We start from the raw sequence: 16,120 nt of genomic DNA, 5'->3' as shown, positions 1-16,120 counted from the left end.
TCCAAAGTGACCACGGACTCGTTGGGTATTTTTGCCCCCCTCAGTGTTGGAGTTCGTGAGCTGCTCAGGACCGGACACTTCGGAGATGCCGATCATTCACCCTGCTCACTGCTCCCAGCTCCGCAGGGTCTCATCTCAGGGTTCCTCATGTCTCGAGCTCGCTGTGCCTCAACCAAGTGCCCTTGTCCAGTATTTCCTTCTTGTTCTCCAGGCAGTAAGGGTGAGGGCATTTGGAAAGCAAATTAACAGCGGATACCTTTCAACCTTGCTAAACAGCTTAGAAGTGCTGCAAAGGGCTGAGGCTGGAGGCAGCCCAGCTTTCTCTGCCCTAGCCCCATGCCAGCTTTCGGGGGAGCAGGGAAAGGGACGGGGTTGTCTCCTGGCCAACAGTGCATTCACACTATTGCTGCTGCAGTCAGACACAGTTTGCCAAGGCATGTGGTCAAAATGGAGCAAAGGGAAGTTTAAAAATTAAAGAAAAAAATGGTGCTTTCAAATGAGGGGACTGGAACAGAAAAGAGAAATAGAGGAAGGTCATTTAGCACAGGCAGAAACAAGGGACAGGAATAAAAAGGAAAGGCCCAGGCTTTTATGCTGGGAACAAGAGAGCAGGCCCGACGCCCGCTCATGCTAACGACTGCCACAATTAACCTTTGGAGCTTGCTCTTTCAAAGCCCTCTTGTTAGTAATGAGGTAAGCAGCTTTTAATAAAAACGCTGGCACTGGCATGCCCCTTCCTGTGGCTGTAGGGAGCACAGTGGGTAAACTACTCCTGCTCACAGTGAAATGGGCCAGGGTGGGTCTGGGGTGGGCTCAGCACCCCTGCAGCAGCGGCTGCTGCAGCAGGCAGGCTGGCTGAATATCGTACGCCGGGTTAGTGACTGCAGTTAGCTCAGAGCCGTGAGCTTAGCTGCCCGCTGCCCAGGCTGGAGGAGCTCCCCGGCTCCCAGGGATGAGGTACAGGAAAGCCCCATTCCTGACGGTGCTCCTCCTCTTCTCAGCAGCAGCTTCCCTGTGCTGGTTGTCACTGCTCCTGTCCCCTCTGGGACCTGGAGCCGCACCGTCCCATTTCACTTTGGAAAAGGGTAAAAACCCCCTCCTCAAAGCATCACCTCTCTCACTAAAGAAATGAGGCGCCTGTGCCCACAGTGGGGAGAAAGGGAGCTGGACTACCACAGCCTGTGAAAGCACGTCATAGAATCATACAATGGTTTGGGTTGGAGGGGCCTTAAAGATCATCTAGTTCCAAGCCCCCTGCCATGGGCAGGGACACCTTCCACTAGACCAGGTTGCTCAAAGCCCCATCCAGCCTGGCCTTGAACACTTCCAGGGATGGGGCATCCACCTCTCTGGGCAACCTGCTCCAGTGCCTCACCACCCTCTCAGTAAATAACTTCTTCTTGGTATCTCATCTAAATCTACCCTCTTTCAGTTTAAAGCCATTGCCCCTCATCCTATCACTACACTCCCTGATAAAAAGTCCCTCCCCATCTTTTCTGTAGGCCCCCCGTGGAGGCAGTCCTCAGTTAAAAGGCACACTTGGCCAAAGTTTTGGGGTTTTTTAAGTGTTTATTCACCATGAGGTAAGAAACACTCGTTTCCTCCACCTCAGGTCAGCCTGCTGGCCCAAGGCTCTCTCAGTCTTTATTGAACAAGAGGTGAAACCGATCGCGTTATTACCCCCCTAAGCCGCGCAGGCAGCGGCAGCAGGAGCACCGTATCAAGCTCCAGCCCCGCATCAGAGTCCCGGGGTCCCGGGCCCGCCGCGGCCGCGGTAGCTGCCCGAAGCACCGAGCCGGGCCCCTGCTGGGGCGCGGCCCGCGCAGTCGCACTGCCTGCCGGGACTCGTAGTCCGCGCAGGGGTTTCTGGGAGCTGTAGTTGGCGGGCGGCGCCGGCGCGTCGCTCCCCTCCGTCAGTCAGCCCGTCGGTCTGCGGGGCGATGGCCGCCCGCTCCCTGCGGCGCTTCGGGACCGTCCTCTCCCTCGGCGGCGCGCCGCGGCGCGGCAGGTACGTGAGGCGGTGTGAGTGGAGGAGGGGGGCTGTGTCGTCCCTCTCCCTCAGCCGTTAACGGTCGCCAGTGGCCGCGGCGCTGACCCCTCCCCTCCTGTGGCGGGCTCGGTGCGAGACGTGGCAGCGGCCCGGGCCCGACGAGGCGCCGCGGCGGGCCCGGGCCCGGGGCACCGGCAGGGGTGTGGGCCGGCGCAGGGCTCTGCTGGAGGGGAGCCGTCCCCCCCGGAGGTCTCCGCTTTACCCCTCGTGAGGGCCACGCTGCCGGCCCTTAGCTCCTCAGAAGGCCTGGAGCAAAAATAGGCTCTCAATAAGCAAGCTCTTCCCTGGAAAAGTGACATTTTGAGGAAAAATTCATTTTAATTTTTAGGGAAAAGTGTTTCTGTGGTCAGTAAGTCACGTTGTGAGCTTGTTTCCTGCCCTTATGCATATCCACGGGTGATTTCTGCTTCTCTTCTTGCCCATCTGAACCATTTATTCATGAGCTAAGTGTTTAATGTGCCCCTCAGGTTTTATTTTTGGTAGTGATGCAGCACCTGTACTTTCAGCATGTTTTGGATGGTCGAGGGAAGAGGGTCCGTTTAATTGTGTCAATATTTAGACAGAAAAAGTGTCCAGTCATATTTTTGGACATTGTGGAATATGGCTTATAAAAGGGAAATCCATAACAGGTGCTTTGGTTATTTGAGTGAAATGTGGGCAGGTGAAAAGAAAAAAGGCAAGATGCATGTTAGTTTATCCTAGAGTTTTTTCTCTGGGGAAAAAAAAAACAACAAAAGACCATTTAAATGCAATAAAATAATTCTGCAGCACATAATAGAAGTGTCTGTGTTTGGAACTAAATGTAAAGATGCATATCTGAAAGTCCTTCTGCTTTCATATGCTCTTACATGTGTTAAAACTGCTTTGCCCCTCTCAAAATGTGCACCAAGTTTGAAATAGGTGACTTTGATGGGAGCTGAGCAGGCTTCCTTCATGGAGGATCGCCAGAACCTGCCGTCGGTGTGAAACTCCTCTTTGTGCGCAAGTTCTCTGTGGCCATGCCTGCGTCGCAGCCAACAGGAGCGGCTCTGTACAGCAAAGCGGTGGGTGGCGGGGCCCAGACACCCATGCTGTACGTGTCTTGGGGACTTCTTACCCTGGACTCACTGTAGGCTGGGAGCCTGCTGCCCAGTTTACAGCCATCCTGCGTTAAGGTGCACGGCACAAGCTTATTCTCCAGTTTCATCGAAGAGGAATCCACGTAGTGTTAATCTCTGGTATCACTCCCTGATGAAACAGAGCGCAGTAATTGGGGGTAATTAGGAGATTTCTTTCCAAAGCATGCTCATCAGAGCTAAAACAGCTAATGCAGTTGTTTCTGTGTGTCTCAGCACTTGCGTGCTTTGTCATGCTGATTTGGGAGGAGGAGGGAGTGTTTAAGGAGAGCTGGGGTAGGACCCTTGTGTTCAGAGGGAACATGACAACGTTGGTTTGGGATATTCAGTTATTGTGCCTGTGCTCCAGAAAGAGATGATACTATTGTTCTGACCACAGAGACCTGTTCTCATCATTTAAATTCTAATCTTTAAGGACAATTAGCTTAAACCATACGGCTACAATCAACTTCTCTGCTACATCTATTTGGCTTTCTGTGACATCAGTTTGTAAATCTTTCTGTATCACCAGCATACTTGTATAATCCCTTCACACGCTCTGGGACTTCCACGTGTCTGTCACTTCAGGATGTGTCAACTTCCTCCGGTGGGATTTCTGCCTATTTTTAGGGCAGCTGTGATCAAGACTGTGTTTAAAAGATAGAGCACAGTGCAGTGGACAGACTGTAAATAGCACTTGCTCTTTTTAGTGGAGTATTTCTTTCATCCTGAACGAAGAAGTAAATTGAGCGGCATTCTCAATTCAGCATAATAGCGCTTCTTAAGAATTCCCTTTGGAGTCAGTCTGTGGTTCTTGTCTCTTGCCTACAACTTCTAAGGCAGGCTTGTCTGAAGAGCACGTGATACCCAGGGAATTTCACTGCACAGGGGAGTGTTCTGTGACTTGGTTTCACAAGCTGGAGAAAGGAGTCCATGCAGGCAGCTCTCTGCTTCACGTAGGCAGGTCCCCATAGCTGAGGCACCAGCTCATTCATGCCCCTCTCCTCCTACACACCGAAACACACCCATTCGTGCAGTATAAATCACTTGCAGAGGAGAATGACTCACCTTTGCTTCTTGGATGCAAAAGAGTTAATTCATTTGTGTAGCTTTTTTAAGACACAGGAGTCTAACCTGTGAGGTGCCTAGCAAGGCTGCTTTCTCAGCTGCATTTCAGGTTCTTTGGTTCATCTGTAGCATGGCTAATTTCCATCCCTGCAGCTCTTTAAATGAAATGCGAGATGATAAAGGACAAAGCTTGTCGTTGGTGCTTACCACGGACACACCTTTTATTTACAAAGAAAGCTTTGCAGTTGTTTAAAGCTTCACAGATTGATTTTGAAGGCTTGGTGAAGGGGGTCCTTCTCTGTCCTCACCTCTGGTTTTGTGTGCTTTCTATAACTTTGAAAAAGTGCTATCTTAACCAGTCAACAGAACAAATGTGACGAGCATCTTAAAAGTCATTCAAGATGGGGTCCTGTGCCCCAAACAGATCTCTCTGCAGCCAGGGGTAAAATGTGTGGTTTTCTTCTCTGTTGGCATTCCTGGAACCCAGAACCGCAGCGGCTGGGCAGCTTTTCGAAAAGAGCCTAGTGACAGCCCCTCGCCTGGTTCTTTAAAGATTAGTGTAAGGAACATTCTGTTCTAGAGCAAGTGTACATAGCAGAAGCACTTTCAGACTTGTATTTGGCATGTAATGTGTTGAAAAGGAGTGGTTTGACATACAGATTGTGTTTTAAGTACCTGCTTAATAAAAAAATTGCATATGCAGATGTCTTCAGGTGGGAAAAGGAAGTTTGTCATTAGTGTTGTGGGATGTTTAGCAACCTTGTATTAAAGATAAAATGAGGGAACATCTGGGCTGCTAAGCAGGGAGTGGTAGGAGATGCTTGGTGGCCTTTGGGCAGATATAAATCTCTTAAACTGTGCTTTGGTCATAGAGCTGAGCCAGTCTAAGCCCTGGCTGCCACCCAAAGGAGGACACCTCTTCCTTTCCCCATATTCTCCCACCCACATCTCACCAGGCTTCACATGTTTGTCTTCTCTTTTGTACTGGCACTTGCACTCATCTGATCTGTCAGCAAACCTATTCAGGGACACAGACATTGTTTTGTAGGGTTAGTTTTCAGCTGGTTTAACTCCCTGAACCTTCATTCTGCACAGCTCCAGTACTGGAATAAGGGGAGCAAACCTGTGCCTTCCAGTTGCCGCTGTAAGCTCAGCTTAGCTGGATTGCTGAACAACGCTTAGGTCCCATGACCGATTTGATAGACCCAGAAACAAAAGCTGTGTACTTCTGTGACATTGTACCCGAGCAATATAGCCTTGCTGAAAAGTAAGAAAGCTTAATGGTGCAGGCCTGGTAACGTGAACTCAGCTATATCGATTCTGGGGCCTAAATTAGCATCTCTGCGCAGTGTTGAATTGTGCTGTATAAACACAGAAGTTTGAGTCGGTGCCAGCGCAGTGATTTCTGTGCCGTGCTGCCTTTCACTCGGTAGATGTGCCCTTAGTATACGCAAAACCCCTCTATTAAAGGAGATGTTGAAAGCCCTGCTAAGAGGAAGAGCCCAGGTGTTCCCAGAAAAGGAGACGCCCTTCCTTGTTAAGCGTATACTAAAATGTTTCCTGAATGGAGCTGGTTTGGAAGTAAATTGAACTTTCTTCTGTAGACTCTGTTCCTGGTGTAAGGTGTGAGAGGGAGGTGGGCTGAGCCTTTGGCCTCGTGCTGGCAGGAATGGGTCCTGTCTAAGTCAGTTTGTAAAAGCAAGTGGTGTAGGAGGGGGAGTGAAAACTCTTGGTTTCACTCTTGGAGTGACAGCATTGTTACTGCAAGTGAAGGGCTTTCTGAAAAGAACAGAAGGAAGTGAAAATATTTTCTTTATTTTTCAAAGTGTCTAGCATGCTGGTTTTGATCATCTTCTGACCAAACTGTTTTCAGCCAAACTTCTATTATCTAGTTTTTGGGAAACTTGTGAGATTGTAACAGTATAGAATAGGCTGCTAAGCACCTAGGCGGTGTTTATACAGCTCAATCCAATTATCTGACTCTCTGGTTGTTTCATCATTTCATCTGCAAGTTGTGGTGTCAGCCTCCTGAGTGAGCTCCACCTGCTGTACCAACATGAACCACTGACAAGTGTGCTTTTTAGTTGAAAAGCATACTTGGGATGAAAAAGTCATTGGAAATAAGGTAGGCTTCAGCACTTGAGGCTTGGGCTTGTTTTGGTTTTTTTGCCTTTGGGACTCTTTCATTGCCAGTAGAGATAAAAACAGTTGAAGTGCTTAGAACTGTTGGAGAACATTACGGATAATTTTCAGTTGGCATGCTCAGTCCCTTTTCCAAACACAGCTGATGGAGCCATGAAGGTCCTGACAGAAGGCTCCAGAATATTTGGAATGCACACAACTTGGTCATATCTCTGACAGTTCTCTTTGGTTTCTTAAACAGTTCTTTGTGCAGCGGACATGAAAGCTGGGTACAGTCTAGCAATTGCCACTTTATAAGAACTGATTGGCAAAAGGTTCAAACTCTCCTCCTCTTCACTCAATAGGAGGAAAACTGAATACACCAAATACTATGTCTGTTTGCACCCAGGAGAACAAACGGGTCAGAGCATCCAGGAATTGGATCCTCCATTAACCAGCAGTTTGAGATGTGTATGTCTTTCCTGGCCTGTTGAATTGCTCCACAGAAATCCACAGCCATTCCACTGGTGTGACTTGCCTTTTTGCGGTCACTGTACCATCTTAGGTAGCAGGCTAGGCTTTGCCTGCTTATCTTAAGTGCTGTGGGTTGCAGATCTTACTGAATTTTGCTCAGAACATTTGGGGTTTTTTTAATTAACTGTAAAAACAGCTTTATACCACCTGCCTCCTTTTCAAGACTACCTTGCAAAAATGTTTCTGAAGTTTGTCATTCGGTATTAGCCACCTGTACTGGCAGGTCAGCAAAAATGCAACCCACAACTTGTCTTCCTGTGAAAATCTGACTCTTTTCAAGGTATGTCAGAGAAGTGGAGTACAGCCTCTGTAGTGACATGTGAGTCTAAAATAAAAGAATTTTTCAAAACATCTGTCTCTGTGTTTCTGTGTTAGTTGTCCATATTTTCTGAAAAGAGCTAAAATTTTATCTAGAATCCTATACACCTTTTTTAAGAGAGCCTGCTTTTAGTAATGACACTAAACTAGAATTCCTGTTGACCCTGTTGTTACTTAACTTTCCTTCTTTGTCACTAGTTTGTATTTCAGGGAGTCCCCCTGTGTTTTCAGCACTGCAGCTCAGCAGAGAAGTACAGGAGACGAGTGTGGCCCAGAAGATCCCCGTGATGAGCCCAAGCATCCCCTTTCTGACTGTGCCTTAGAGCACAAAGCCATCAAATTGGAAGAACAAGTCCGGGATTTAACTGTGAGTATGCTGCTGGTGGCATCATGATGTCTTTCGTTCAGTCCCCTTGACTTGGTCTGTCTTTCAGCCCTAGCTTTTTCTGTAAGCCCTATAACACGCACACAACGCCGCTGTGCTATGGTAGCCTTCAAAGCAGCTGTGCTCTAAGTGTGAGAGGGCGCACTATGAAAGTACAGTCTGCCTTCCCCAGCAACACCATCTGTCAGTAGTACCTAGGAGCAAGACACTGATAGTATGACCCTGGCAGGCAAAACTGTATGCTGGAGATGGTCTGGTCAATTCTTTCACAGCGTTGCATAGAGGAAGTGGCAGTAGCTTCGTCCTGATTAGCGTCACATATTGTGTCGCACCAGATCCAGATTGTCCGAGAAGGAAAGTCCTCTTTAGTGACAGTGGTGTGGTGGAAATGGTAGGGATCATGTTATAGAGACTTTGAAGAACAGATGTGACTAAGGATTAAATACCGCAGCACCAGGCAATTCTGGAGATAATCAGCCTGAGAGTACTACTGCACCAAGTGATAAATCAGCTCGTTGCAGATCTGTTGCTGAGACCGCCAGTTTGCCTGCTAGAGAAAGGAGTGTCTCAATAGCTGCAGTGAGTCATGCAAAAAGCAGCAGCCTGACAATGCGGTGTGGTGGTCAGTTGAGCTGCGCCCTGAATGCTTCTGGCCTTCACTTGGGTCTTTTGAGGGAATTGCAGTTGTGCTGATTAATCAGTAGGAGAGGGATTTGGGTTTGCATGTAATGAAAACGCAGGAGCCCAGCACAACCTTCTGATGTGAAGTGGGCTCTTTTTAAAGCATTTCTAAGGGATTGCCAACTCTCAGGAAATGGGTTTTACCTCCTTGTTTGATGTCTCCCCTTGCTATTGTGGTTACAGGAGCGATACCGGAAAGCCTTGGCAGATTCTGAGAATGTCCGGAGGAGAACGCAGAAGTTTGTGGAAGATGCCAAGCTCTTTGGTAAGCAAAGTGAGGCAGAGCTGTGTTTACTGCAGTGGCCTGCCTGCCTGAGCATAAAATGCTGATCAACAGCTTTTCTCTCCCCCCATCCTGCCCTCATTCATTGTAAAGTCTGGCATGATGTGTGGCCTGGACTCTTGGTGTCTGGGCTTACTCGCTATTTTTTCTGTATGTCCAGCTGTGTCCTATCAGGTTTACCACAGTGAGGGTTTTTTTTTAGTATTTTTTATTTATTTATTTAAGTAAAATAGGCCCAGTGCAGTTGAGTGTAGTTCTGCTGACTTGGTTGAAATTACAGGCTCTTCTGTATGCTGAGAATTGGCTCTGGCAGGGTGTATTTCATACTCTTAGCTGTGTCATCAGGTTGTGATCTCCTTTACTATATTAACAGCCTCTTCTCTTCTGCTCTAGCTTTTAGGAGGTAGATCCTGCCTGGGACAAAGATTGTCAATTCCTATATCAGATGTTCTTTAAAACTTCTATAAGAAATATTTTAGCATCAGTGAAGCCAGCTGAATTTGTAGCTTTGGCAACGGAGGCAAGTGAAGGGGGAAGAAACTGCTATTTAATCATTGCACTCTATCAGCACCATCTCTGAGAATGAGAAACTGTTATTCTCCACAACACATGAATCTCGGAAGGTTTTTTGTTAGTTAATTCTAGTAGCTTTGAAATTAGAACTGCTGTATTTTTCTTACCTTTCTGCCCATTGTGCTATAAAATGGCTGTTGAGTTCTGGGATATCAACACCGTTGGGTTTGAGAGGGTTTTTTTGAGCTCTTTGAATTTTATATGTAGTATGCTTCAGATCTGAAGAAAAATCAGGTTCTTTATTAGAAGTTGCTCACAGAGTGAGGCATGGAGGTCTGTAGAGCGTTAAAACAGACTCTGGTGCAAGAGGAAAACCTGAAAGGAGGTTGTAGCGAGGTGGGTGTCGGTCTCTTTTCCCAGGTAACAAGTGATAGGATGAGAGGAAGCGGCCTCAAGTTGCGCCAAGGGAGGTTTAGATTGCATATTAGGAAAAATTTCTTCACTGAAAGGATTATCAAGCACTGGAACAGGCTGCCCAGGGAAGTGGTTGAGTGACCATCCCTGGAGGTATTTAAAAGACGTGCAGATGTGGCACTTAGGGACATGGTTTAGTGGTGGACTTGGCAGTGTTAGGTTTACGGTTGGACTCGATGATCTTCAAGGTCTTTGCCAACCTAAATGATTTGGTGATTGTATGAAATGGTTGGTAATCGATCTGCTTCTGTCTGCTCCGTTGTTGCTTCTCCTTCATGCTTCTTTGTTCTGTGCATGTTTAAACATGTATGTACAACTATAGACAGCACCTAACTATTGTTTCTCTTTCTCTGTTTTCCTAATGTGTCTTTCCAGTAAGTTAGTTACGGCATCTATATAACTGAGGGAGGCTGATTTTCCTGAAATTTCTGCACTGTGTAATACACCGCTTCTGGAAACACATACAATCTAACCCCATTTTTCTAATGAAAAAGACTGCATGACTTTTCATGACCAAGCCAAGGACCATTTTGTCCAGTCCTTCCACAGTGGTTTTAATTTATGAATAAAATTGTGGATGTACTTTTGAATGGTCATGTATTATTTTTACTTCCCCCCCATTGTGTTTGTTCCCGGTGTGCATGGGTATTTGTGTGAGTTGCTTGGCAAAACATTTATGTCTGTGGGACTGCATGAGAGGGTGTGGAACAGTGTCCTAAATGACAAGTCTTAGTTGCAAGAACTTTTTGGAGTGAAATACTAATGCTCTGCTTTGTCAGGTATACTACATATATATATATATGTTGATGTGTATAGATGTACCTTTCCTGCATATACTTTGCTTTGGGGAGTCTCTAGATTACTTACTACCCATGTAATGCTAAAGCTTTGGCTACAGGATACAGAAGACACTGTCTGCTCTCACTAAAGTAACAGTTCAAATCAATTAGCAGCTTTAAAGGTGCTTTCAAACTGCTGTGACTTTGTGCCCGTCATTGGTACTGTAGCTCTGTATGTTCTGTAAACTGCCCTTCATTTCCTTCTTGCTTGTTTGTGCCTGTAGGGATCCAGAGTTTCTGCAGGGACCTTGTGGAGGTAGCAGATATCTTGGAGAAGACTGCCGAGAGTGCCGCAGAAGAAGGGGAGCCTAGTAATCCAAATCCAACCCTGAAGAAAATCTATGAAGGCCTCTCTCTCATAGAGGCCAAATTGCAAAGTGTATTTGCCAAACATGGCCTTCAGAAGATGAACCCTGTTGGTGGCAAGTATGATCCGTACGACCATGAAATAGTCTGCCATGTACCAGCCGAGGGAATGCAGCCAGGCACGATAGCACTGGTGACTCAGGATGGCTATAAACTCCATGGTCGCACTATCAGACATGCACTCGTCGGTGTGGCAGTAGAGTCACAGGAATGACGTGGGCTTACCCATTGGCATCTGGGACCTTACTGAGCTGAGGACCCCTCAGCACTCAGTCACAACTGCAGCTGCATGTCTTTACTTATTTATTAAGCTAGGTTTGTATTGTATGCTGGCTTCTTTATAATGTGTGCAGTCATTTTGCCATTAATTCTAAGGTACTTGTATATTTAATAATCCTTTTTGGAGTATGTGGAGTAGTACTAGGAGTCCTGCTATTCGTCAGAAACGTGGCACTGTAGCCCCTTTCTCCATTGCTCATTTCTCCATTAAGACTTGTATGGAGAAGAGGGGAGATACAGGAGAGAAAGGGAAATTCTCTGAGAGCTAAGGAATCTTGTCTCCCGGTTCCATCTCCGAGACAGACTCCTGCAGTGGCCTTCCGGAAAGTAACTTCTCTGCCTCAGTTTCCATATCTGCATTAAGAGAATATAATAATACTTACTGACCTACCTCACAGGGATGTGGTGAGGCTTTTTCTTTGCAAAGCACTCAGAAGAGGAAAAGCCCAAAAGGCTGAGTATTATTATCAGGCTGGTTTTGGTGTCTTCCCTTGTCCCCAGACCCCGCAGGTGGGGATGAAGATGATCACTTGAAATGACATTTAGGGGCAGCTTTTTCTTATGTCACTTCAGGAAAACAATCCCAAATAAATGAAATCTCTGTCATACTGCAGTTGAATAGGGATGAGGTTTTAAAGGGAATTCAGTTGTTAGGTCAGGCTAACATGTTAATATTTGTTCTCCAGGTAAAGTTTCAGCTTTCCTCCTTGTTCCTAAAGGTAAAACAGGGAGTAGTGGTTCTTGGTGGAGCCAGAAAACTGTTCTCAAATCTCTTTTCTCCAACCAAAAAGTATATTTTAGAGAGTAATTTCTCTTCCCTGATGGTATTTGTGCAGCTTTCAAGCATGATAAACTATATGGTTTTTGTTGCAGCTGCTGGCAAAATGGAGATGTGCCCTTAAGCAGGAAATCTGGACTGTTTTATTTTCTCGGCTCTCCGATAATAGTACTTGGATAACACTAACTTCCAGTTCACATTCAGATTCTACTTTTGCGTGGTCATAATAAATATTAAACTTTTTGGGTTTTGATGCAAGGAGAAAAGTCTTTTCTACTAAAAGTCTCAAGTGCCCTTGAACCAATTTTAGCAGCGGTGACAAGAAAGCAAGAGAAGCAGAAGGCTGAGGAAGTGAAAGCTGACCTCAAGCCGTCCTCTTAATTGGAGGCACGTTGTTGTCACAGCATGGCATATGTATTTCCCAGTGGTCCTTTTGCCTGGGAGTCCATTTATCTCAGCTGAAAGGAGGCAGTCACTGAGTAAGATCAGAATTTAACCCTTTACAGAGCAGCAAGCAGTATAATGATAGAAGAGTTATATAAACCAGCCTATGGTCTGCACTACACAAAACCAAGGCAGGAATGGTTGTTTTCAGGTTGTTTCTTACTGATTCGTTAATTCCTGCCTTTTTACTTTCTGGAATTGGATCCATGGCCTGACAGTTACTTGAGATCCACTTCCAAAAACTCTTTACTTATGGTGGATGCCATCACTGGTTTGGAAGAAAGCTTATTCTTCTCCCATTCCTTTGCAGGCTTCAGTTGCATAATCCTTTTGTGGTGGACTTCAAGATTACCGCAGCCTTCAATTAGCAGCTATCGACAGTCTTTCATCTGGGGAGACTATGTGCAGCTAGTTGGTTGTCATTCCAGAAATTTAAGGAAGATGCACATTTCCAATATGCTCCATGCACGCTGCTTTAGTGATAGCTGTATGTGGGTGACTCGGTAGCGTATACTTTTTGAAGTGCGGTTTTCTGCCTTTGCGTAGTTAGGTTTTCAGGCAGGTACTTGAGATTTCAACCCTGAAACAGTGCTTCATGGCAGCATTAGGTCACTTTGGACAAACCTCTTGTTCAGTGCTCTTGTTTTATCACGTTGTTGGAAATTTCCGAGATATACAGGACTTCCTGTTCATTGTTTTGCTGGTCTACATGCTGACTGGGTTACCAGGTTACGCTGTTACTCAAGACAAAGAACAGGTAAAATATGAAACGTGGCAATGCAAGTCTTGCTGTTCTGCCTCAAGACTGTCTGCAGGCTGTTCTGAGGAAACCGTGTCTTCAGCTGGAAGGAGCGGTTGGGTTCTCTGCTGCCTCTTCAGCCCCTGCTATATCAGCTGAGTCTTTTTGCAATATGAGGGAAGAGCGGGTTATGGAAACTAACTTTGAATGTGAAAATTTATTTATAAGGAACTAAACAAAAGCAAAGGCATTTTACACAATAGGTAGTTTTCTGTCATAGAAAGGCTGCAGCTTACCTGAGCCGGATTTAAAAGTAGTGTGTGACCAGAAGTGATGGGATCCAAATCCTCTTTAAACTGACCGACGGAGCCACTTGACTGTGAAAGTGTACTACAGCTACTTGGTCCACCTTCGGACTATTTGCCAAGCCTGCCTGTCTCCTCAGCTAGTATTCACCCATTTTTGCCTTAAAGAAAGACCCTAAAATGCACTCCAGACCTTTTGTCTGTACTAAGAGGTTACTGATTCAGCTTGTATATCTGGGATCCGCTTTCACTGAGGCACTGTTGTATGGCTAGAGCAGGAATCTGAGGGATCCAGTTCCTGCACAGTCTTTCTCACCCTCCTACAGGCCCTGTTTAATTTTGGGCAGGCTATTTTCTGAGTTCATGCCCCAGTTTTTTTCAATCTATGAAACTTCTACAGGATCTTATCAGGCTTTTATGATGATTACTGTAAGATGTACCCATTGCTTAGAGACTCTTTTACAGAAGTTACCAAAGAGATAAATACTGTAGCTGTTGTTTGTCCCAGTTTCTACTTCCTTTGAATGGTGAAGTGAAAATGAAATAACCAAACCTGGATTCCATCTCAGAATCCAGATTTCCTAGGCAAAATTTGATTCTCTTGCCTTCCAAGCACACTTAATGATCTCTTTTATCATGGATGAGATTGCGTAAGGGTGGATTGAATTTCTCCTTTGTAGGTTCTTGCTCCCTTGTCTGCCCTGTTTGTGTAAAGCTTGCACACTCAGCACAGTGGGGCAGAGTCCCCATCGGTGCGGTTCTGTTGCACTCTGCAGTTGGACCAGAGAGGAGACCGACCCATGAGCTTTTTCTCTCCAGTCACTTTATTCAATGACTATTTAATAAAACACAGGGGTACGTTAGCAGGGACGGACTAGCAGAGGAGAGGAAGTGTCGTGTACCTCTTAGTCATTTCCACTCCGTTTGCCCAGCCATGAACTGAAGAGCTCGAGCTGGGAATGCAGACAACTAGGTAAGACGTGCATGTGATGGTGATGTGTGGACCTGCCTTTCTGCTCTCGGGAAGTGGGCAGCCCCACGGAACGTGGGCGTTTGCCTTGTTCTGTGACCTTGCCGTACCCCGTCAGTGGGACGTATTTGAGTTGAACTCCTGGACAAGTCTCCAGTGGCACTGTCTCATGAGCGTGGCAGCATCTTAACTCTGACCAGGAGCAGTGCAGAATGTGAATGTTGCTTTGTGAACCTTAAGTTCTCAGTGCTTCATCAGCAGAGCTTCTGTTGAAAGAGACAGCTGTGATAAATCAATAGGTATTAGCAGTCCTTTAATTTTTAAAAAAATGTATTTAAGTTTTATATTGTGAATACTGTAGTATTTTTTTATTTTAAAACTTGAGATGTTTTGATATTACTTGCAAAGTCAAATGAACAAAGCGTTGCTAATCTCCAAAAATCTAAGTCCATTTAGTTGGTGGGAAACCTGTATATATTGTATTTTTTTGTGTTTCTGTGCTCTTTGTTTACCCAAAGGTTCTGGCTGTATGAAAGACAAAGACTGAAGTGTGGGAGTGGTGCAAGTAATTGACAACAACATTTGAGTTAATGTTGGAAAGGGCTGATTTCCTTTAGATGTCCAGATACTGTCCATTTGCTAATAAAAAAAAAGAATTGAAGTTGCTTCTTTTTCCTTTTTTCCCTGCCCCAAACTGCTGCTCGTTGCAACTGCCACTGTAATCAGGTGGGACTGCGGATTGAAAGGTTTCTCGCTATTCCTGATCCGGTTGTCTAAAATAAGGGCTATAGTCCATGGCAGTACGTTGTTGAACATTTTATTAACAGTGCTTTAGGTGGACTCCCAGAAATGCACACACCTGTGTGCGTGTCATCTTTCCTCACGCAGGTGAGTTGTCGGGGATTTCCGCACTGAGAAGCTGCCCAGGGTGTCGTTCTCTGGTACTTCCACGCCTGCTGCTGTGTCTGTTCCTAGTAAGTCCACTCATGGACCATGGTGTAGAGAAATGCTGTCTGCCAGCCTTTGGTGGTGGTTCGTTCTGCAGAACTCTGCTACCAGTTGAAATCTTGGTATCTGGTTTTATTTTTGCCATTCTGTTCTCTCACAGCTTCGCTTTGCTGCATTTTTGTCCTTTTGCCTGTGGTGTGTTGTAGCAGGCGTACTGTATGGCAGCTTGATTAAGGATGGCTTAATATACAGCGTGTATTAACGCTTGTGGTATCCGCAGGCGGGTTATGATTTCAGGGATTTGTTGGAGAAAAGAACAGGCTTTCTCTGTAGGAGTGTGATTGTCATAGATCTCGTTCTCCCTTTCCACATCCTCTGCAAAAATAGCCAGGCCTCCATTCCTGGTTTTGCCTTAGTCTCGTAACGGTGCCGTGTCGGTAGGCCTTGCTTGCCTTGTTCTCTTGAAGCTCTGAATGCCCCCGGGCACTTCTCACTAGGAAAAACCTTTGCAAAAGACCATTTACAAAATGGCCTTTACGGGGTGAGATCTGTATTTCTGTGCTAAAGATCTGCCAGCTAAGTCCCCCTGTGATCGCGGAGGTTATGGCCCATTATAGGGGCTCTTCCTCATTCTGCCTAAAATGTGTGGGCATTGCTCTGTGTTCACTGGGATGGCGTTGCTCAGTGTTCGCTAACCAGACTAGACCAGGAAATGTTGCTGCCTGCTGCTGCATTAGTTAATTTCTGGCTCTGCTGGTTTTTCTCTGCAGCAATAGTGAGAGTTGGGAATTTTCAAACCGCAGCCACCACCATCTGCAGAAAAGCATCGGAGCTCGTGAGCAAGGGGAAGAGCGTTTTGCTTACGGCGTGGTATTGCGGAACACCTGCAAGCAGGGCACGGTCTGCTGTGAGGAGGCAGCGATCAGGAGCA

At 46.1% G+C, this 16,120-nt stretch overlaps 1 protein-coding gene across 1 annotated transcript; it reads left to right on the top strand.

Moving 5' to 3' along the window:
* Window positions 1–1,940: 1,940 nt before the first annotated feature.
* GRPEL2 (GrpE like 2, mitochondrial) lies at window positions 1,941–14,889 on the top strand. Its single transcript, XM_050905424.1, has 4 exons — window positions 1,941–2,008; window positions 7,384–7,552; window positions 8,435–8,516; window positions 10,585–14,889. Exons 1-4 carry the CDS (start codon window positions 1,941–1,943, stop codon window positions 10,938–10,940), a joined length of 675 nt encoding a protein of 224 aa, XP_050761381.1. The 3' UTR covers window positions 10,941–14,889.
* Window positions 14,890–16,120: the final 1,231 nt, after the last annotated feature.

The sequence above is a fragment of the Gymnogyps californianus genome, chromosome 14 (genome assembly GCF_018139145.2).
Source record: "Gymnogyps californianus isolate 813 chromosome 14, ASM1813914v2, whole genome shotgun sequence".
Lineage (NCBI taxonomy): Eukaryota > Metazoa > Chordata > Aves > Accipitriformes > Cathartidae > Gymnogyps > Gymnogyps californianus.
Note: the sequence above shows the minus strand (reverse complement) of the source record. Positions and strands in the feature narration are given on the sequence as shown.